General features: G+C 48.1%; 1 protein-coding gene across 1 annotated transcript in view; it reads right to left on the bottom strand.

The window, feature by feature from the left end:
• ANAPC7 (anaphase promoting complex subunit 7) overlaps positions 1–22,545 on the bottom strand; it is an 85,627-nt gene that overhangs the window by 43,593 nt on the left and 19,489 nt on the right. The window contains exons 3-7 of the mRNA XM_073565566.1: positions 22,056–22,175; positions 21,478–21,589; positions 19,837–19,990; positions 8,353–8,495; positions 6,783–6,900 (exon numbers count right to left, since the gene is read on the bottom strand). Of these exons, the coding sequence (XP_073421667.1) occupies positions 6,783–6,900; positions 8,353–8,495; positions 19,837–19,990; positions 21,478–21,589; positions 22,056–22,175 (647 nt within the window). The remainder of the gene's footprint in view (positions 1–6,782; positions 6,901–8,352; positions 8,496–19,836; positions 19,991–21,477; positions 21,590–22,055; positions 22,176–22,545) is intronic.

The raw sequence follows: 22,545 nt of genomic DNA, 5'->3' as shown, positions 1-22,545 counted from the left end.
GAAAAAGCGCGCGGGGAAAGCGCGCGCAGGGAGAAGGAGGAACTTTTGAAAATGAAAGTGAAAGTGCTCCCTCACTTTCACTAGCGACGGCGCGCCCGGGCTTGAAAGCGCTCCCTCCCTGTAGCTGATGAGGACGGGGAGCGCTGACGGAGGGAGGGAGCGCTGACCCCCCCCCCGCGACAAGAGGGACGCGCGCCTGTCAGAGCGCTGGTTCAAGGGGCGGGAAATTCAAAAGGAGGAGAGGTACTCTGCTGTCCTAGACTGGCATGTGAGCGCAGGGCTGCAGGGAACATTCAGAAAAACATACCTGATGTCCCTGAAGAGGCTGACCACAGGGGCCCGCGATAGAACGCAGGTCGCTGGGAGAGGTGATCCTCAGTACCCGCACCGCCGTATGGTGCAGAAGACGGCTCCAATCCCAGTGTCAGGGAAACGTCGCCACTGGCGACCGCCGTCTTCCTCTCAGCCTTGTCCTGGGAGAGGGGTGAGGAGGGGAATCGGCTAGGACCGTCCATCCATGGCCCCTAGTACCCGAGGGTGATAGGGGAAGGTCCTGCCTGCGGGCCTGAGAGTTGCGATGTGGGCGATACCACATTGCTCGTTCAGCCGCATTAATAGGAAAAGCAGGATGAACTCACATCCCGTTTCCTGAGCTGTATCTGAAAAAGAAAGGGGAAATCATTAAAAAAAACACAACAAAAACCTGAAAAGAAAAGGATTAAATGCGGATCTGGGGAGATCCCGGTCCGCCTCCTACAGACACTAAGCACAAACTGAGGTGCTTGGTGCCTGTCGGTGGGTGTATACTGCCGGGGAGGAGCTAAGTTTCTTGTTTTGCATAGTGTCAGCCTCCTAGCAGCAGCAGCAGCATACACCCATGGTCATCTGTGTCCCCCAATAAGGCGATAAAGAAAAGAATTTTCTCTATCGCCTTATTGGGGGACACAGAAACCATGGGTGTATGCTGCTGCCACTAGGAGGCTGACACTATGCAAATAAAAAAAGTTAGCTCCTCCTCCGCAGTGTACACCCCACCGACAGGAAGTAGGATGCTCAGTTTAGCTTAGTGTCAGTAGGAGGTGGACACGGGTCTTTTACTAGACCCTTATCTACCTCAATGTGCGTCGTTTTCTTTCAGGTTCCCGGAGGGATACAGTGTGAACAGTCACTACTGTACTCCCACACAGAGACTATGAGTACGGCGTGTACTGCCACCCCGTATCCTCATATGTCTGGACGGCAGGACCCCAAAATCCCTAACACAGGCGCGTGTTTAGGTGATCCCACAAGAGAAGGAATACCTGGTACTGCCTACGTCTCCCACCCACTCGCCCACCAGAGCCTGTCGGTCGAGGAGACATGGACGTCCCGCAACATGGATTCTGGACGTCCGATTTTTGTGATTGAGGAGGTACTTTCCCTCTTTGCTCCCCAGTCACTGAAGAGGTGAAGAAAACGGGATAAGAAGGAGAAAGAAGAAAAAAAAAAAAAAAAAACCAACCCTTTATTCAAAGAGATAGTAGTTTGGGCGGCTGGCGCAGTTCATACCCTTCCGACTGGCTTCAGGGGCCTCAGCACTGCCTTGCAGATCCTTTGGGGAAGATAGGGGGTTTAGGCACACAGAGGCTTCCTGTTCTTTGTGCCCCGTACAGCCTGTCTAAGCGGCGTCATGGCACTTTGTTTGCGCCACTTTTAGCACCCTGGCGCCACTGTGGGGACCCGTTTGGCACTATTGTATGTCCTCCGCGGTCTCCCGCTCCGGCGGCCGCCGGCTGTAATCTAGGTCCCGGCTTCATTTTGGGCCTAGTGGAAGCGCTGACTCCGCCCCCCCTTCATCTCGGCTTCGGGCGGGCCTTTTCCCGCCCGTTTCTCCTCTCGCCTCTTCCTGTGTGGCGTCAGGCTCCGCCCGCTATCCTCAGACTGTGGACGGGAGCCGCCGCCATATTGCTCCTCCGGGCCCCGCGTTTAGCTGAGAGTGGGCTTCCCGGTCTCTGGCCGCCCTCACAGCGCGCACGTTCTGCCCTGCGTATTCTGGCAGACGCCATTTTCCGGCTGTGGTACAGTGGAGCCGCATCCAGCTATGGGACCTGCCTGTCTCTCTCTACAGCCATGAAGTCTCATACAGGACATCTGCTGTAAGTAGCTGCACTGCAGACTGATTCCCCCCCCCCTCCTTTGCTCTCCTGTCCCCTAACCTTCTGGCAGCGCTTTGTGGGATTGTCTCATGTCTAACTCCAGGCCACTTCGTTCTCCTCCTATTCCTCCACTGTGGTCCTCTCCCACCGTCCAGGAGCCCCCAGTTGACCCGGTCGTACAGTCTCTGGAGCCGTACAGTCACTAACTTGAAGGTTTTTCTGGAGCCGTACGGTCTCTGAAGTAACTGTACTCTAGAGCTGTACAGTCACTGACGTAATTGTACTCAAATTACTGGCATAATTGTAATCTTCTGCCGCGCAGTTTCTAGTGCATCAGTATGTCGGAGATCTGATTTTGTCACACGGTTGTTATGTTTTTCGGCCATTACGGATTGGTGCCCTGATTTTCAGCAGAGCAAGTCCCAGCCATTGCTTCACATAAAGACGTTGGGGTCCTGTCATAGCAACTCCATATCTACGGCTCACAGGCACTTTCCCTTCAATTTTCTGCAGCCCCCTTCGGACGCTGGATTCTTACTGCTATAAGCAGAACAGGGTGCTGTTTCTTTCTATTCACGTCTCCAGTATTTGGGCCGGACTTCTAGCTGAATAGAAGTCCGTGTTATCCGGCAATTGTCTGCTGTGGCTCAGTGGATAGAGAAGCGGACCACAACTCGCTGTTCCAGAAGTTGGAACCGTGGCGCACAACAGAGAGTAGTGTTTAGTCTCTTTCTGATCCCAGGCCTACTGTTCTACAGTCATAAGAATTGACTGGTCAGAATCTACTTTACTACAGACTTCGTGGCACGGCTTACTACGCGTGAAGCCATTATTCTGCCTAATGTCGTCAGGTATCCAGACCTAGACCGCAACACAGAAGCCGTTATTCTGCCTAATGTCGTCAGGTACCCAGTCCTATACCGCAATACAGAAGCCATTATTCTGCCTAATGCCGTCAGGTACCCAGACCTAGACTGAATCACAGAAGCCGTTATTCTGCCTAATGCCGTCAGGTACCCAGACCTAGACCGCATCACAGAAGCCGTTATTCTGCCTAATGCCGTCAGGTACCCAGACCTAGACCGCATCACAGAAGCCGTTATTCTGCCTAATGCCGCCAGGTTTTCAGACCTAGACCGCAGCCAGAAGCAGTTATTCGGCCTAATGCCATCAGATATTCCGGCCTAGACCGCAACACATAAGCCGTTATTCTGCCTAATGTCGTCAGGTATCTAGGCCTAGACTGCCCCGGCAGCTAGGCTATATCCGCTATCCAGGCTTCAGACGCGGCGGGTGTGAGTAAGCAGGAGCCGAGATCCCACGGCGGCATCACCTACCAGGTACAGTAGTTCAAACGGTTGTATTACTGTGGAGACGCGTCTGGGGTTGACTGCTTCAGTGGTACTGGTGTTCTGTACCGTTTTCAGGTGAGTCAGACACTCTCGCCTTCAGGTTCTTCGTGTTCTATTGCAGCAGTACTCTATCCCTTATTGAGCACTTGAATAGTCCTCTATCAGACATGTTTAGTCAATACATGCCGTCTCTCTGGTAACTCAAACGTACCCGAGGCCATCAACTATACCGATCCGGCTATACTGTCCCGTTTTCTGGTGAGTCAGAAGCGTCCTCTCTCACGTTCCTCACGGTCTTTTGCAGCCTTTACCTAAGCTCCCGTCTAAAAGCCACTTGAGGTGAGGTGCCGGCATTTATTGCTCATAGCAGGCTACAGCCGCGGTTACAAGTCGCTTTCAGGTGAGTCAAAGACACCTCTCGGCTACATAGTTCATTGTCAATAACATCTGTGGTTTAACAGTTGAACGTAACCACTACCATGTCCAAACAGAACGGATCTCTGTCCCACAGTGCGGATCTTGGTAGCAACATATCTGGATACTCCACCTTCAGGTGGGTCAGACTCTCTCGGGTCAGGTACTGATGGTCGCGGTTTTACTGCGGCATGTTCTGTACCCTAAGTGTGAGTTGCACCACAGGAGTTTTTGCCAGAAGCTATCTTTACTGCCGGTGTAGTCCGCCTATCTTTAGTGTTTGGCAAATAGTAGTTTATAAGTTCTAGCCTGCTTTAGGGGACTTCGAGCAACAAAACTACCATACGCTCTTTATCTGTCGAAACTCACCTATTCTTTCTTACAGACGCCGAGTAAAGCCTTCAGCAGCTCAGACATGGGTCTTCTGACCGTGACCGGGAAAAAGTATCCCACCTCACAGGAGTGGGATCTAACTCTACGCAAGCATCGACCGGGGTAAAAAGCTGTTCCAGTCCTGGATCCAAGAATGAGTCTGGTGATAACGCGTTTCTTCCTTCGGCTAGTATTGTATCTTTTCACTGTTATCCTCAGGCGCGTTTTGTCTTAGACTTAGGCTAGCAGGTCTACACACCGTAATCCCCTCCCTGCTCCAGTGGGTCCAGGATGGTTTTGGTCGTTTACATCGTCATACAAATTGACCTGCCCTTCGTCAGCCTAGTTGTCTTCTGGTGTCTATTTGATCTACCTAGAGCCAACTTTTCTTACAGTTATCATACTCCATGTTTTGCTTGAACTTTCCTTACTCGACTAATCACTTTTCTAAGTCCAACTACACTATTTTTGTCCATATCCACACTCATCCCGGGGTGCTGGATTTATCTCCCTTTGCATCTCAGTCATCCAGTAGTCTCCGTTCTACCTCCTTAGTGGAGCTATCAGTTGTCTCTTTATAGCCATCCTGAGCCTACATCGCGGCGATGAGATCCAGATTATCCCCTGGTTCTATTCAGTACGTTTTCAGTGTTTGGCTCTTTCGCAGGTTCTCAGTGGCCTGTTCTCAGGCCTCGTCATTTTCTCACAGATCGGCCTTCAGCCGTTTCCAAGTAAGAGGGCGCCTTAGTATATCTCTACTTCTGCGACTACGAACCCTACGGTTCCAAGTCTCCCACTACTACGGTCCTTCCTGTCCCAGAAGTGCATCCCTCAGAGATTCCACGGCAAATTCACACAGTAATTGGCAAGGTCAACCTTGAAACCATCCGCCGCTTTATAGTGTCCTGTCTTAGCCTCCACTCGTGTTGCAAAGTTCTTTAGACACGTGGCCTAGCTTGCTCATCAGAGCATTCTTGCTGGGGACCAGTCAGAAGATTTGATCGTCCTCACTGTCCAAAAAATTCCACTTGCATGGAAACATGGGTTTTCGCCTCATCGTTCCCTTCTAGGGGTTCATTTGGCTTTCGATCTCACGAGCGAAATTATCTCCAAACAAGTCCCTCACCAGCTTCCCGTTTCTTCCGGGTAGCTCCAATCGCTTAATTATTGGGGAGGTCACCGGAAGGACAAGCGCTTTCCTTCCTCAGGCTGAACCTCGTCGTACTTCAGTGCTTTTTCCTCAGCGTGCCTTTCCGGGATCTAGGATGGAGACCATCCTTTTTCTCAGGTGGAAATTTTTCTTCGTTCAGCATTTACCTCCTGCGAATCGCATGGTTTTTCCATGAAGCTCTTATCCAGGTCCTGATTTCTTCAGGGCTTTGGAGATATCTGCTTTTGCAACGTACGGGTTCATTTTCCTTTTCAGTTGGTAGCCTTCCCTTTCAGGCTCTCCACCACTCCTAGGGCGCCTCAGACTCTATAGCAGCTGTGGTACACTTCCTGTAGGTCAAGGGTCCACTCTACATCTCTCTAAATTCTCTCTCTTTCATCCGCCTCGAATTTTCCCTTCGTGGCGTGCTCTCATCAGGCTACCTGGCCACAACAATGGTACTTATCAAGCTCGGGCTTGAGGTATAGAGGTCCTCTGGCCTTCAGGTCAGCGTTTGCTCGCAGATTCTGGTCGACATTAGTAGGGTTGCCGGCCCAGGAGGGACTGCGTTCTTTTCAGTACGACGCACACTGCCCGGGCAGTGTGTGTCCTCCTGGCGGTACTTTTTGGGCCTTCGTCTGGCTCCTCTGCAGTACGGTCATTGGTCCTCCACAGGTCCATAAGGTTTCTCACAACCCATGCCTAGCTTCGGCAAGTGCCGGTCGGGGTAAAGAAGACCTCGCAGGTGACCTTGCAGGTGACGAGGGTGAATCCCTCGTCCTGATGGGGTTATTTGCTGTTCCCCCCCCCTTGAGGACTGCTTTGGGACGTCCCATGGTTTCTGTGTCCCCCAATAAGGCGATAGAGAAAACAGGATTTTTTGTTGCTTACCGTAAAATCTGTTTCTCTGAGCCTTCATTGGGGGACACAGCACCCTCCCAAGTTGAACAGCACCGTTTACTGTATAATATTGTTACAGTATGGATTTGTGTTTTCTGTTTTTATCTCGTTACAGATTGCTTCTCCTACTGCTTTCTCACTAACTGAGCATCCTACTTCCTGTCGGTGGGGTGTACACTGCGGAGGAGGAGCTAACTTTTTTTATTTGCATAGTGTCAGCCTCCTAGTGGCAGCAGCATACACCCATGGTTTCTGTGTCCCGCAATGAAGGCTCAGAGAAACAGATTTTACGGTAAGCAACAAAAAATCCTGTTTTTACCAGGCAGCTCTGCAGCACATTCAGATCCCTAGATATTACCTCTAATGGTAATAAATCTTACATAGTACAATACTGTACTACAATCAGTGAATATGCTATGCAAATGTGGTCCATCTGCAAGACATTGTACATATTCTTACCCTGACACCACCCAAGGCTCAGCGTGTTGGTCAGATATGTTGAATAATCTACAGCCAAGATTCTCCACATCCTCAAGCCGCCCTTCTCGAGCTAACAAGTATCCATATATATCCATTCCTACAGAGAGATAGGAAAAGTATGAAAATTCAGAATGCAATAGAGGTATTCAACTTTTTATATTTAAGACATTTAAATATAGGCAACCCAAGAACCCAAGCTTCCAAACGAGGCCGTGTAGCATGGTAAAATATACATGAACGAGATTGTGTAAGGTACATAGACTACAAGCTTCTAAAACAAGGGTGCTCATATGGTTAGCAAACTACCGGTGACTTAGCAGATCTTGATGTCAGGCCATCAGACTATTTACGTGTTGGCCACAACACAAGCAGAAAACAGTGAAATAAACACCTTAAAAGGGGTACTCCAGGGAGATAAAAAAAAAAAAAATTTAGTACTGTCCCTGCCCTCTAACTACACTGCTCAAAAAAATAAAGGGAACACTTAAACAGAATATAACTCCAAGTAAATCAAACTTCTGTGAAATCAAACTGTCCACTTAAGAAGCAACACTGATTGACAATCAATTTCACATGCTGTTGTGCAAATGGAATATACAACAGATGGAAATTGACATTTATCAAGACACACTCAATAAAGGAGTGGTTCTGCTGGTGGGGACCACAGACCACATCTTAGTACCAATGCTTTCTGGCTGTTTTGGTCACTTTTGAACGTAGGTTGTGCTTTCACACTCGTGGTAGCACGAGACGGACTCTACAACCCACACAAGTGGCTCAGGTAGTGCAGCTCATCCAGGATGGCACATCAGGGCGAGCTGTGGCAAGATGGTTTGCTGTGACTTGTCAGCGTAGTGTCCAGAGGCTGGAGGCGCTACCAGGAGACAGGCCAGTACACCAGGAGACGTGGAGGGGGCCATAGGAGGGCAACAACCCAGCAGGACCCCTACCTCCACCTTTGTGCAAGGAGGAGCACTGCCAGAACCCTGCAAAATGACCCCTAGCAGGCCACAAATGTGCATGTGTCTGCACAGTTAGAAACCGACTCCATGAGGATGGTCTAAGGGCACGACGTCCATAGATGGGGGTTGTGCTCAAAGCCCAACACCGTGCAGGACGCTTGGCATTTGCCACACAACACCAGGATTGGCAAATTCGCCACTGGCATCCTGTGCTCTTCACAGATGAAAGCAGGTTCACACTGAGCACATGTGACAAGAGTCTGGAGACACCATGGATAGCAATCTGCTGCCTGCAGCATCCTTCAGCATGACCGGTTTGGAAGTGGGTCAGTAATGGTGTGGGGTGGCATTTCTTTGGAGGGCCACACAGCCCTCCATGTGCTTGGCAGAGGTAGCCTGACTTCCATTAGGTACAGAGATGAGATCCTCAGACCCCTTGTGAGACCATATGCTAGTGCGGTTGGCCCTTGGTTCCTCCTAATGCAGGACAATGCCAGACCTCATGTGGCTGGAGTGTGTCAGCAGTTCCTGCAAGATGAAGGTATTGAAGCTATGGACCCACATACATAAAAGGACCTGGTAAATACCTTTAATCAAATAAGGGTCCAACATCTGCGCCTGCTCAAACTTCAGAATGGCATTTTTATTATCGCCTACCCGAAAATATAGGTCAGCCAAACTCCCCAGCAGGTCCACATTGTCTCTCAGCAAGGATTTCTTCTCTAAAGAACTGGAGGAAAACAAGTTTTACGTCAATAGCTATAAATAAAATGCACATAGTAAAAGAATCTAAACATTAAAAAGTAAAAAAAATTACGAATTTATGATAATGTATGTAAAGCGCTACGGAATAACATAGCGCTAGATAAGAAAACGGGGTTGTCCGGCCTTTCTGTATAATTTGTGTGTACCTAGGATGCAGAATGCTGACAGTGTGCAATATACTCCCGGTCAGGATTCTGAACGGTGTCCTAGGTACCACACTAAGGGTCCCGTCACACATAGCGACTCACCAGCGATCCCGACAATGATATGAACTTGTCAGGATCGCTGGTGTGTCGCTACATGATCGCTGGTGACCTGCCAAACAGGCAGCTTCACCAGCGATCAGCACCAGCGAAGACGAACAGGCGCATCACTGTGTACCTTAGCTACCAGCGTGCTGATGCAGGGAGCTGGTAACCAAGGTAAACAGCAGGTTTCTAAGCGCCTCGCGGCACTTAGAAACCCGCTGTTTACCTTGGTTACCAGCTCCCTGCACCAGCGAGCTGGTAACTAAGGTACACAGAGGGTTTCTAAGCGCCTTTCGGCGATTAGAAACCCATTGTTTACCTTGGTTACCAGCTCCTGCTCGTTGGTCGTTGCTCTCCCGCCTGCCACACGCAGCGATGCGTGCTGGCCAGCGGGAGACCAACGACCCAAAAAAGGTCCAGCGCTTTCAAGAACAATCAGCGATACCTGGCAGGGGGACCGGTCGCTGATACCTGTCACACTGCGATCTCACTGGTGAGATTGCTGTTGCGTCACAAAACTTGTGACTCAGCAGCGATCTCGCTAGCGAGATCGCTGTGTGAGACGGGGGCTTAAGGCTGGTTTTACATTAGTGTACCGGGGATCTGCGGAGGGCTGCGTACTTTAATATTAGGTATGCAGGATATGCGGATGCGATGTTTTGACGCGCCCGCTGTCTGCGCAAAACGCAACTTGTTTGGACTCGGACCTGCGACACCCATCAGCTCGGACCGAATCGGACCCCCCAGAACGCCCCCCCGGTGAGTATAATAAAACCTACTTTTCTTATCTTGCAGGTCGGACCGGGGGCTTATCTACAGCATTATAGAATGCTGTATATAAGCCCTGAAAGGCGGTGGCCGCATCTTATAGAGCCCAGAACAGGTGACAGGTTCGCTTTAAGTTCCTTTTAATGTAAGTACCTCTCTCCAGGCATGTGGTATTATGAATTTTAGCTTTCAATTCCTCCAATGTTGGGGGATTATGGTCTAACCAGTGCAATGTTAACTTCCTGCCAAGAAACAGTATTCTCAGAACGGCGGTAGTCACAAGGGATCTTAATCTACCCCCACCCCCAGGAGGCAGAGTATGCACACCCTAGGATCAAGATGTATGTGTATCCTGAATACTTTTAATCAGGGAGGTCACCCCCACCCAGTAGTGGCCTATATCAACATAGTCCCATAGCACATGCATCATATGGGCCCCATTGTTACCACATCTTGGACATGAGTCTTCAGTCCGAGCTCCAATTTTAAACAATATATTAGGTGTCTTATATGCCCCGTGGATAAGGAAAATTTGGGAAATTTTTGGGGACACAGATCTAGTATAGGTGTTGTTTCTAGTATTTAATTCCATTGTTCTTCAGATATGGGGCCAACATCATCTTCCCACTTTCAGCTGACCAACATTGGATGGTTATCTAGAAGTAAGGCTGGTTTCAGATTAGCGCATTTTACATGCAGCGCACGGCGCCGCTAAGCCCCGCCCCGTCCGGTCATTTCCTCCTACTATCGCACATGGCTGCATGCGATCTGCGCACCCCATCTTTAGCATAGGGTGCGCAGACCATGCGCTGGTCATGCGCTAGTAGGATTTTTGCGTGCGCTGCGCACTTTTGAAGGTGCGCCGAACGCACCATGTTGCATTTTCGTGCGCTCGGCGCACCTTCAAAAGTGCGCAGCGCACGCAAAAATCCTACTAGCGCACGGTCTGCGCACCCTATGCAAAAGATAGGGTGCGCAGATCGCATGCAGCCGTGTGCGATAGTAGGAGAAAATGACCGGACGGGGCGGGGCTTAGCGGCGCCGTGCGTTGCCTGTAAAATGCGCTAATCTGAAACCACCCTAAGGATAATATCCTGTAAATGGAGGTAAGGAGGCCCTTCATATTAGATGCTGTAGCGATTAAATCTAAGCTAAGGCAATTAGTGAGATCTACCTTAGTAGTCTTAATTTGTGTCTGGAAAGCATGACAAAGCTGCAAATACTGATAGAAGGCTCTATGTGGAATGCCAAACCCAGAGCGAATCTGATCAAAACTTTCGATTGATCCGTCACATAATATTTTGGTCAATAGCAAAATCCCTCTGTGTTCCCATTCACTGAAGCCCTCTAGTTTAGCTATTTCGCTTAGTTTAGAATTGCGTCACAGAGGTGAATAGTTTGTGAATCCCTTGATACGGAGAGTGTCCTTGCCCCTATCCCAGATTTTATAGATCAAATTTAGAGTGTGAACCATTGAGTCATTCTCACTGAGAAAACCAGCCTCAATAGCTAATAGTGATATCCCCTACTTAGTGCCCTCCTTTATTAGCTGACCGGAATTTCAACAGTGGTCAGTTGTACACCAGCCCTGAAACTGCTGTAGCTGTGAGGCTATAAAGTATAACAAAGCGTTTGGAACCGCTAGGTCCCCCATTATCCTTTCCCCTTTGCAGCGGGAAAGATGTATATCTTTGTACCGTGTTAGCCAGTAGATAGAAAAACATTCAGAATTGAGAGTCCTCAGTGGTTGATACCTTTTAATGGCTAACTGAAAAGATGGTAACACACTGCAAGCTTTCGAGACTACTCAGGTCTCTTTATCAGGCATTTACTAATACATAATCTGAAGAGTCACATATTTATGCACAATACAGCACAGAAAAAATGCAATAGATGAGACAAGTGACATGAAGCAGGATTATGATTATGACGGAGGGAGAAACATAAATATTGGACCAGTTCATAGATAAGGAGTCCGGATGTTTAATTGAGACCCCAATCAGAGGACAATAAAACATCCGGACTCCTTATCTACGAAGCTGAATTCCAATTTCAACGGCGCTGAGAAGTAACTGTATAGCCCCCCCCAGTGTCGGAATTTCTCTGGGGTCCCTGCAACCCCCCATGAAGTCCCCCGCCATCTTCTTCCGGGAGAAAATGGCAGGCGCATGCCCAAGATCTGCTGGCACCAATAGGAAATTTTTCACATTGGTTCATTTTGATCACTGTGATAGGCTCTATCACAGTGATCAAAATAAAAAAAAAAAAATATTAAGTCAAACTCGCCTTTATCACCCCCTTAGTTCGGTTAAAAAAAAAAAAAAAAAGTATGTATTTCCATTTTTCCATTAGAGTTGGGGTTAAAGTTAGGGTTGTGGTTATGGCTGGGATTACGGTTAAGGGTATGTTGGGGTTAGGGTTAGAATTGGGGGGTTCCACTGTTTAAATACATCAGGGGGTCTCCAAATGCGACATGGCACCACCATTGATTCCAGCCAATTTTGCGTTCAAAAAGTCAAAATGGTGCTCCCTCCCTTCTGGTTTTGTAAATTTTGTTGGAAAAAATTTGAAATCGCTGGTCAACTTTTAACAGTTATATAATGTTTGAAAAAAAGGTTTTCAAAATTGTGCTCATGTAAAGTAGACATGTAGGAAATGTTATTTATTATTTTGTGCGATATGACTCCGATTTAAGGGTACAAAATTAAAAGTTTGAAAATTGCTAAATTTTTGCCAAATTTCTGTTTTTTAGTCATAAATAAACGCAAGTTATATCAAAGAAATGTTACCACTATCAGGACGTACAATATGTCAAGAAAAAGCAATCTCAGAATCAGTGGGATATGTTGAAGTGTTCCAGAGTTATCCCTTCATAAAGTGAAAGTAGTCAGAATTGTAAAAATTGTCTGTCACTAAGGGGTTAAAGTGCAGACTCTCAGCTTTAGGGCAGGGACAGATGGCTATATAACACATAACTGGTGCAAGAATCGCATCGTAAAACTCGTCCTGCTTGTCGGCTCTCCTGACCTGAGCTTGACAGCTGCATAGTAATATATCATGCTGTCTTGCTTAGGTCAGGAGAGGTGTCGGGACAGTAAGTGCAGTGCGATGTGATTCTCGCAGGAGTTATATGGTAATCTGACCCTGCCCTTAATCTGAGTGAAATCACATCCTAATTGGAATAAGGCTTTAGGAATTACAACTATTTATTATGTGGCTGCCTCTTTTAAAAAGGGACCAAAAATAATTGTACAATTATCTCAAAAGCTGTTTCATGGGCTTCATTGGCTATTCCCTTCTTAATCTATCAATTAAGCAGGTAAAAGGTCTGGAGCCGATTCCAGTTGTGGCATTTGCATTTGGAACCTATTGCTGGGAACTCACAGCATGAGGACAAAGGAGCTCTGAATGGAAGAAACCACCATAGTTACTTACCGGTAGCCGGTTTTTCCGGAGCCCATGACAGCACACCTGAGAGAGGGATCCGCCCCGCCAGGACAGGAACCTACTGAAATATAAGGGGCGGCACCTCTCCCGCGCTTCAGTTGTTTACAGAGCATTGAGAGGACTTCCCGGTTAGTTACATGATTATCCAACACCACATCACACAAATACACCCTACTAACGTGCACACCCATACGGTGAAAAAGGGGGGGGGATATACGGGTGCTGTCATCATGGGTTCCGGAAAAACCAGCTACCGGTAAGTAACCATGGTGGTTTTCCCTTCACCCATGACAGCACACCTGAGAGATTTTTGCAGACTTCGAAACACCTTAGGGAGGGACCACCGCTTTCAGCACCCTTCTACCCTTCTAAGTCAGCAGAGGAGGATAGATTTAATCTATAGTGTCTAAAGAAGGTTGATGGTGAGGCCCAGGTAGCGGCCTTGCAAATTTGGTCTATCGATACCTCTGCCTTTACGGCCCAGGAGGTCGCCACAGCTCTAGTGGAATGAGCCTTGATGCCGTCAGGAATCGGAATGCCACTAGCTGAGTAGGCTACACTAACGGCCTCCCTAATCCATCTGGTGATGGTCCCTTTTGATACTCCATAAAGGGGGTTTTACACTAAGCGATATCGCTAGCAATATCGCTAAAACGTCACTGGTTTTGTGACGTTATAGCGATATTGCTAGCGATATCGCTATGTGTGATACTTACCAGCGACCGGCTCCCCCGCTGTCCATCGCTGATCGCGCGAGAATGTCCGGCTCCATTTCTCGTCGGGCGCTTCCTGCTGTGACGACGAGCGACGCGTGGAGGCGGGTGGGAGGACGTCTGGATCGCTGTGTGTGAATGGTAAGTATCGTGCGCTGCGTCGCTGCTGCATCGCTGCTGCATCGCTGTGAGATCTTTCTGTATGAAAGCTCACTAGCGATCATTTAGCGATGCACCAGCGATCCTGACCGGGTCGGATCGCTGGTCGGATCGCTGGTGCATCGCTAAATGTAAAAGGGCCTTTACCTTTCCTGGCACCCTGGAAGGCTACAAATAGGAACTGGGACCTCCTCCACTGGCTAGTCACTGATATATAGGGGAGGACAATCTCCTGGCTACGGTGGAAATCTGATACCACTTTAGGTATATAAGCGGGTCTGTTTTTAGGACGACCCTGTCCTGGTACACCTGGGTATAAGGTGGATTCACTGAGAGGGCCTGCAAGTCACTTACTCTACGGGCCAATGTAAGGGCCACTAAAATAATGGTCTTTAGGGCAAGATATTTTACAGGCAGTTGTTGAATTGGTTCAAATGGCTCTTTCGTAAGGGCTTCTAACGCCAGGTTTAAATCCCACAGGGATATTCTTGGTAATCGGATTGGTCTGGACCTATGGCAGGATTTAATGAATCTAACTACCCATCTGTTTGCCGCCATGTTGCAGTTATATAGTACGCCCAGTGTGGACACCTGAACTTTAAGGGTATTTACTGCTAGTCCTAGCTGTAATCCTGCCTGTAAGAATTCCAAGATGGCCTAAATCGGGGGCTTTTGTTCTAACGGCTTCCCCAGGAACTGTAGAAACTTAATCCTTGTTCTACCAGTTGTTACTGGCTTCCTACTTTTCAACAGCGTAGCCACCAACCCCAGAGAAAAACCTCTATCCCTTAAAAGTGACCTTTCAAATTCCACACCGTCAGATGGAATCCCTTGACTTGCGTGTGGAATATTGGACCCTGAGCTAGCAGGTCTGGGATCTCTGATAGTACCCATGGATCCGAGAGGGACATCATTTGCAGCAGCGAGAACCAGGGTCTTTTCGGCCAGAACGGGGCTATTAAGATCACTCTGGCTTGATCTTCCCTTATTTTCCTCACAACTGTTGGGATCAGAGCTACTGGAGGAAATGCGTAACCTAGTTTGAAATTCCACGGAATTTGCAATGCGCCCACCACCCATGGCTTTTCTTTTGGGTTTAACGAACAAAACCTCTGTACCTGTCTGTTGCTTTTGCTGGCAAAGAGGTCTACTACCGGTTCTCCCCAAAGTTGTACCATATTCTGAAACACTAACTGATTTAGGGTCCATTCTCCTTGCCTTAGTATATTGCGGCTCAGGAAGTCGGCTTCTACGTTTTCTACCCCTCTTATATGTAGTGCCATCAGGGAGAGTAGATGTTGCTCTGCTCTGTGAAAAATCTCATTGGTCGCGTTCATTAAGGAGTGTGACCTTGTTCCCCCCCTGGTGATTGATATACTCCACTGTCACTTTGTTGTCCGACATGATCCGGACATTGTGGCCTTTTAGACGGGGAATAAAGATTTTTAAGGCTTTGTTTACTGCCCATAGTTGTCTCAAGCTGGAGGATGCGTTTTGTTCTTGAGGCCCCCAGGGTCCCTGGGCCGCCTGTCCCTTAGGTGCGCCCCCTACCCCAAGGAACTTGCGTCTGTCAGAATTATGTCGGACACTGGTCTGTGCCACAACATTCCTGACATCAGGTTTGTCCTGTCCAACCACCATCTGAGAGTGTTTTTGACCTTTAAAGAAAGCTCCAGCCTTCCTTCCAAACGCCCTCTTAGCGATTTCTGTGCTGATAGAATTTCTGCCTGAAGCTGACGGGTATGAAATTGTGCCCACCTGACCGCTGGGATACTCGCTGTCAGGGTGCCTAGCAAGGACACTGCGCCTCTCAGGGTCATGTGCGGTTGGTCTAGGTCCGCCAAAGTCATATTTCTCACCTTTTCCATCTTGGCCTCTGGTAACAGACAAGTTTGTTGTTCTGAGTCCAGAATGAACCTAAGAAAAATCTGTCTGTTTAGGGGTTGTAGTTTTGATGTTTACCATCCACCCGAGTTTCTGTAGGGTATTTGTTACCCTTTCTACCTGCTCTGTGCAGTGGTGTTCTGAGCTGCCCACTATTAGGAAATCGTCCAAATAGGGTATTATAATTGTGTTGCGGATTCGGAGGAAGGCTGTCATCTCCGCTGCGACTTTTATAAACACTCTCGGGGCTATGGATATGCCGAATGGGAGGGCTCTGAATTGAAAATGACTGAGGACGCCCTGGATGTAGAGAGCTACTCTTAAGTATCTTTGATAATTTGGGTGGATCGGGATATGATAGCAGGCATCCTTTAGATCGACTACGGCCATAAAACAATTGTGGTGTAGCAGTTTTATGGCCGAAGTTACTGATTCCATTTTGAAGGTCTGATTTTCTATCCACTGATTGAGGCCTCTGAGGTTTATAATTGTTCTGAGTGACTGGTCCGGTTTTTTTTTTTTATCAGGAATATGGATGAGTACAAACCCGCTCTCTCCTGTCCGCTTGGGACTTCGGTCAGAACGCGTTTGTCTAGCAGACTAAGATTTCTGACTCCAGGGCCAATTGTTCCTCTATCCCCTTCCTGACAGGGGGTCACCACAAATGATGCTCTCGGCCGCTGAAAAAACGGGATTTTGAGGCCTTTTCTTATGATGTTTAAGATCCAGGTATTGGAAGAGATACCTTCCCAGGCCAGGGAAAAAAAGCATCAGTCTCCCTCTACCGGGATGTCGGCGTCATTGTAGGGATTTTATTTGAGGAAGTGGCTCCTCCGAACATGAATCCAGACTCCTTCTTTCTTTTGTCCTCTCATCTTTTGCTATCCCCCGGAGGACGGCCCCTGTTGAATTTTCCTCTCCGAAAGGACGGCCTTCTTTGATCTCCTGGAAACCTGGGGAAGCCCTTCTTTCTATCACTTGCTTTTTCCAAGATGTCATCTAGATTTTTTCCAAATAAAAATTGACCATCACACGGAAGAGAGCACAACTTAGCTTTAGACTGTAGGTCTCCTGGACAACCTTTAAGTCATAAAGCGCGCCTTGCGGCATTTGATAACCCTGCTACTCTCGCTGTCAGTCTCATGGAATCAGTGGAAGTGTTGGAAAAAAAAGCTGCTGCTCCGTGTAAAAGATACATATCTGCCAAATTTTTTTTCCCTCGAGACCTTTGAAGAGAGTTTCTCTTCCAGCTGCTGTAGCCATATCATTAAGGAACGTGCTGTGCAGGTGCCGGCTATTGCCGGTTTTAGGCTAGTTTCACACTAGCGCTTTTGAGCGCAGCGACGGCCTGCGCACGGCCGCCGCTAAGCCCCGCCCCCTGCCGCGCCTCCGCCGGTAGCTCCGCCTACCGGCGCACGACGCTGCATGCGTCCCTTATCTTTATCACTGGGGGCGCAGGCCGTGCGCAGTATGCATTTGGCGGCGCATGCTCCTTTTTGACGGTGCGCCGAGCACAACCAAACTGCAGCAGGTTTCGTTTGGCGCAGGTCGGCGCACCGTCAAAAGGACGCATGCGCCGCCAAACACATACTGCGCAGGGCCTGCGCCCCCAGTGATAAAGATAGGGAACGCAGGACGCATGCAGCGTCATGCGCCGGTAGGCGGCGCTACCGGCGGAGGCGCGGCAGGGGGCGGAGCTTAGCGGCGGCCGTGCGCAGGCCGTCGCTGCGCTCAAAAGCGCTAGTGTGAAACTAGCCTTAGTCCTCCTGCCACTGCTTCCCACGTATGTCTTAAGCAGGAGTCCGCTTTTTTATCTAGCGGGTCTCTAAGCACTCCTGAGTCTTCCAGGGGCAGGGACGATTTTTTAGACGACCTGGACACTGCTGCGTCAATCTTTGGGACTATGTCCCATATCTCCGTGTCTTTATGTTCAAAGGGGTATCTCCTTTTAGAGGAGGAGGGAAGTGCTCCTGATCTTTCAGGCTTCTTCCATTCTCTTTCAATGAGTTCCTGGACTTTCTCATTGACTGGAAAGGTGCGCTTCTTTCTTTCCTGTTGACCCCCGAACATGACATCTTCCAGAGACTTAGCCGTTTTTTCCTCCTGTAGGCCCATGGTTACCCTAATGGCTTTGAGGAGAGCATCCGTATCCTCTACCGGAAAACACGGTTTGCCACCCATGTCACTATCCGAGGAGGAGGAGGATGGGTGTTCGGCCTGAGATACAGCCGAGGAGGAGTCTGAGGAAGAACTAGGGGAGTCTTTCCTACTCTTTTTCTTTAACAACACTTTAAGTGAGCCTTCCACCTCAGACCTGATGACCGATCTGAGGTTAGTTGCAAAGCTCGGCGCCTCCTCTGCCATGGTTCGCTGGATACAGCTGGCGCAAAGGTCCTTCTGCCAATCTCTCACTAGGGGGCTCCTACATATGGCACAATCCCTATTGTTTCTCTTGCTCCCTGCTTTTTTGGCTTTTTCCTAAGGAAATTAACACACAAGAAGGACCATATTAACAACATATTAACATTCACGGAGATCACTCACCACCCATAAAGTCGGGTACCGGACTCTGAGGCTTTGGTGGATCACGTGACCTGTGCTCTCTGGACATCGAGGAGTCTCCCGACCTGTGGCTCGGGCGACTGCCGCTTTTGCCGCTTGAACGGCTGCCATGCTTGCGAGCGGAGGTTTGTGATGGGGGCAGAGATGGTGGAGACGGTGATCGTTCCTGCTCTGGCCCCATGGATTACCTGGCCGCACTGACGTCCTTCCTCCTTTAAACAGGTCTGGCCTGGTGAGTGTTTCCCCTCTTTTTTCTTTCTCTCCTCCCCCTGCGACTGCCGGCCGAGCGCTATTCTTCTTTATGCGGCCGGCATCGCACCAGGCGCCATCTTGCCGTCGCCTCTGTGAGGTCAGCCGGCGTGCTCCCAGGATGCTCTGCGCCGCTGACGTCAGTGGCCGGAAACCGCCCCCGGCTTTCCCGCCATGTCGTGAGGGAGAAGGTTCAGGGCCCGCGCGAGGGGAGGGAGGCACAGAGGAGTGCCCAGATCGCACAGGCCGCCTAGGCGCACCAACCTGGAGCCTGTAGGAGAACCCCGGGGACTGCGCTTCCAGGGGACCGACGGCCGGCGCTGCAGGTAAGCCGACCTGCTATTCCCGTGCCGGGACGGCCCTGGGCTCTTCATCCGTGACAGGCACCGCCGCTGTCAGTCTGGGATTCCCTTCCTAGGACAGGAACCCAACTGAAGCGGGGGAGAGGTGCCACCCCTTATATTTCAGTAGGTTCCTGTCCTGGCGGGGCGGATCCCTCTCTCAGGTGTGCTGTCATGGGTGAAGGGAAAAATCAGACTAATGTTAGGCGGAAAAAAAAACAAACAAAAACAAAAGAACACAGAGTGGCCTTTTTGCATTCCCAAGCCTGACTTACAGCCAGTCCTAATGCAGAGCAAGTGTTAGTCAGTGCCGGAGGCATCATTACAACTGCTGCTTTGTATTCTCCAAGCGGTGACTGAACCAGCGCCGGCACCGCCTCTGTGTGACCGAAACCGGAACACTGCATGGGGAAATAAAGTTAAATTTCTCCTTGCAGCGTTTGGCTAAATGTGGGCACCGAGCAGGTTAATAATGCGATTAACCTGCAGATTAACCCCATATCTGCTGGTTAATAGCGTTTTTTCCCGGGTCACAGGTTCCACTTAACAATAAGCATGCGTTTGCTAAGCTTTATAAAAAAAAAATAAAAAAAAAAATAATGCGATTGTGGGAGTAAATCTTTAATAATATGGTAAAACATCCACAAAACAATGTGTCTATTAAAAGGAATATTCTGGCAATATTCATAAAATAGGTGACAACTTCTAGATCAGAAGGGTGAATAAAATGGGTGGGGGGCAGACTACTGGGACCCCACAGATACCCAAAATGCGGCAATTTTATCCTAGTTGGAATGGCACAGGCACGGTCACCGTCCATTTATTCTCTATGGGACTGCTGGAGTGCTCTACTCTGCTTTCCTCGACAGACCCATTGGAAATGATGCAAATCTATTTTTCTAGTTTGTGATGTCAGTTTTCCATTGGTGACTTACCAGATTGTATTAATTGCTCTTGTGTTGTCCCCCGTGTGAACAAATGCATATGCTTTGATCCAGGCAGAGAGCCAGTCCAAATTGGGAATGCTCTGAATAACATTTAGTGTCATAGAAGCTACTTCTGCACCTTTTACAGAAAGAGACAGCAAACCTGCAAATAGAAGATTGGCGACATTTTATGGCATCAGGTGGACGAGGCTTCCACACACTATGCACAAGATGATAGGATAGTATTTCTCTTTATATAGCACCAACATACTCCATAGCACAAGGGAATGCCATCTTGTGATAAAATGATCTGGGATAGACACTACATCATGGAGCATTAGAATCCTAGACTGTCCCAGAAATGATCCTGAGGAAGCATGCCCATAAACTTTCAGCACTCACTTTTCCGTCCTAGCTGCTGTGTTTGCCATTACATCCACAATGCACGTGGACGACTTATTAACCATCAGCACGAGGCACTGCTTTCTAAAATTACATTGGCCAGTCAATCAATACACAGCATCTTCTCAACAGGGAACGCTCGTGTCTAACCCCACTTGGCACCAGACTTCTCAGATCCCTCAATACAGCACAGCTTCTCTCCAACTTTAATTGCAAGGCTGAATTAAAACATATTTTATGTTTTTTCTCTTCGTGCAGACAAAAATATCCATCTGAAGTAGTCAATAGTTCCCAGTTACAACTTTTGTCCAATTTGAGTTGAAATTCGAGGCTTGCTGTGAGGGTTGTACAGAGGCGGAGAGGCCATTTTAATCTATCTAAAACAAAAACGCTTATTTTTAACTTCTCAGGATGCAAAAAAATGTGCTGAGAAGGAATTTAAACTGTTCAGTTATAATTTTTAACTCGTTTTGAAAGGTTTTTTCAATCCAGGTTTTTATTAGTGTAGATTTCATAGAAAATGTGGAGCAAAATGTTATACAAGCTGTAGATTCAGTGGAGATTTAAATGTATTATCCACCAATTTAAAAACCCATTCTAAATGGGAGCAAGGTGGTGGGAAAATGAAAAGTCGATGTCACCTACCAAACCAGCGGTGCTCCCTTCTAAGTGCCTCCTGCTGATCTCTTGACCAGTGCATGTAGGGGACACCATGAGGAGTATGGAGGAACGTAGGTGTTTTGTTTTCTCATCACTCTGGGCCAATTTAGCATGTAGCAGACAAGTCTTTTGACCACTTTAAGTTGAAGGTGTAAAATTCACAGTGAAAATAATTCCCATTTCTGCAGCCTATACAATACGCTGTGGAAAATCAACAGCCATATTTACCCTTGGATCTTCAGCTGTGGTTCTGCAAAAGATGAAGACACCACAGGAAGCTTTAGGCTACATTCACACATCTGTGTGTTTAGGTCCGTGTACACATTTCGATGCACGAACCTGGCATGTGTCACCTGACCTGAACTCAAGACCTGTGGAGTGCGGGTCAGGGAACCCACGGACGATCCATACATCGTGGTCTTTACATGGATGTGTGAATGTAGCCTAACCCTAAACTTCAGTATCAAATTTGGATGGCCTCATTACAGTTGTCAAGTTTAAGCGAATATGGAAAAGAAAACAAAAAAAAAAACAAAAAAAAAAACACACGAACGAAACAGAAACTGAAGTAATAACATTAGTTTATACCTAAAATGGCATCCAGTGCCAAAGGACATTGTCTCAACACCTCCTTGTAACTTGTCACAGCGGATCGTTCCTGCCCAGCCTTCTTGTACAAATTGGCAAGCATCATATTAATCTTTAAGTAGAGAAAGAGATAAATTTTGTATACAAAACTGCAATGCAATTATATAATTATTAAAGGGAACCTGCTATAGAGCAAGAGGAGCCAATCAGACATATGTGCACTTTTGGGAGAGAAGTTTCACTAAAACTTGCATTATATCCATTGAAATTCCTGGTGTTTGTATACATGAGTCCGGTGGGGCCATTAAGTGATTGACATTGATCCTTTATGACCGTGCATGCAGAGATTGCTATCCATCACCGAGTAGGATCGCCCACTGAACTCCTATGGATACAAACTCCAGGGATTTCAATAGATAAAATACTAGTTATACTGAATATTTTCCATCATTATATCCTACTGTTCAGCTTCTCCTTCTCTACACCATGCTGTCCACAGATTGGACTGCATGTACAATGTGACAGGTCCCAGTAAAGAAAAACAAACCTAAATCTGTAGTAATGAAATCCCACTATACCTTTGGAGTTCTTTGCCGAGAAGGGATTCCGTCTAATATAGCGACGGCATCTTTATCTTGTTTCAGCATTGTGTAACATTCCGCCATTTTATATTTTACTTCAATCTCTGAGGGGAGACTCTGTAGACACCAAAACATGAGCAGAAAACGTGACTTAGAATAGGGCATGAACCACAGAACACAGAGGCTGAAAATGTAACATGCAAGAGGCTGTCACCGTTACATGTACAACTAAAGAGGGCACAATCTCTCAGATCTACGCTGAAGTCACCCAGCAAACATAGCACAGAGCAGTACAGCCTCAGTCACAATATGCAAAGACGTTCGGCCCGATTCACCTCAATAAAGAATCTGGAGCCTCCGACAAGTAGAATGAGCCTCCGTGCCCTACACTAAGACTGTCAGGTACTGGAGTGAGATTTCTGGCGCAGGGAGCGCCACAGCTTGTAATGAATTACAACTCTATTCCAACTCCGCACAATTTGGCAGA

This window comes from Dendrobates tinctorius, unplaced genomic scaffold (genome assembly GCF_039654945.1).
Source record: "Dendrobates tinctorius isolate UK_male_01 unplaced genomic scaffold, ASM3965494v1 ptg000003l, whole genome shotgun sequence".
NCBI classification, from domain to species: domain Eukaryota; kingdom Metazoa; phylum Chordata; class Amphibia; order Anura; family Dendrobatidae; genus Dendrobates; species Dendrobates tinctorius.
This window is presented reverse-complemented; position numbering and strand designations above follow the sequence as displayed.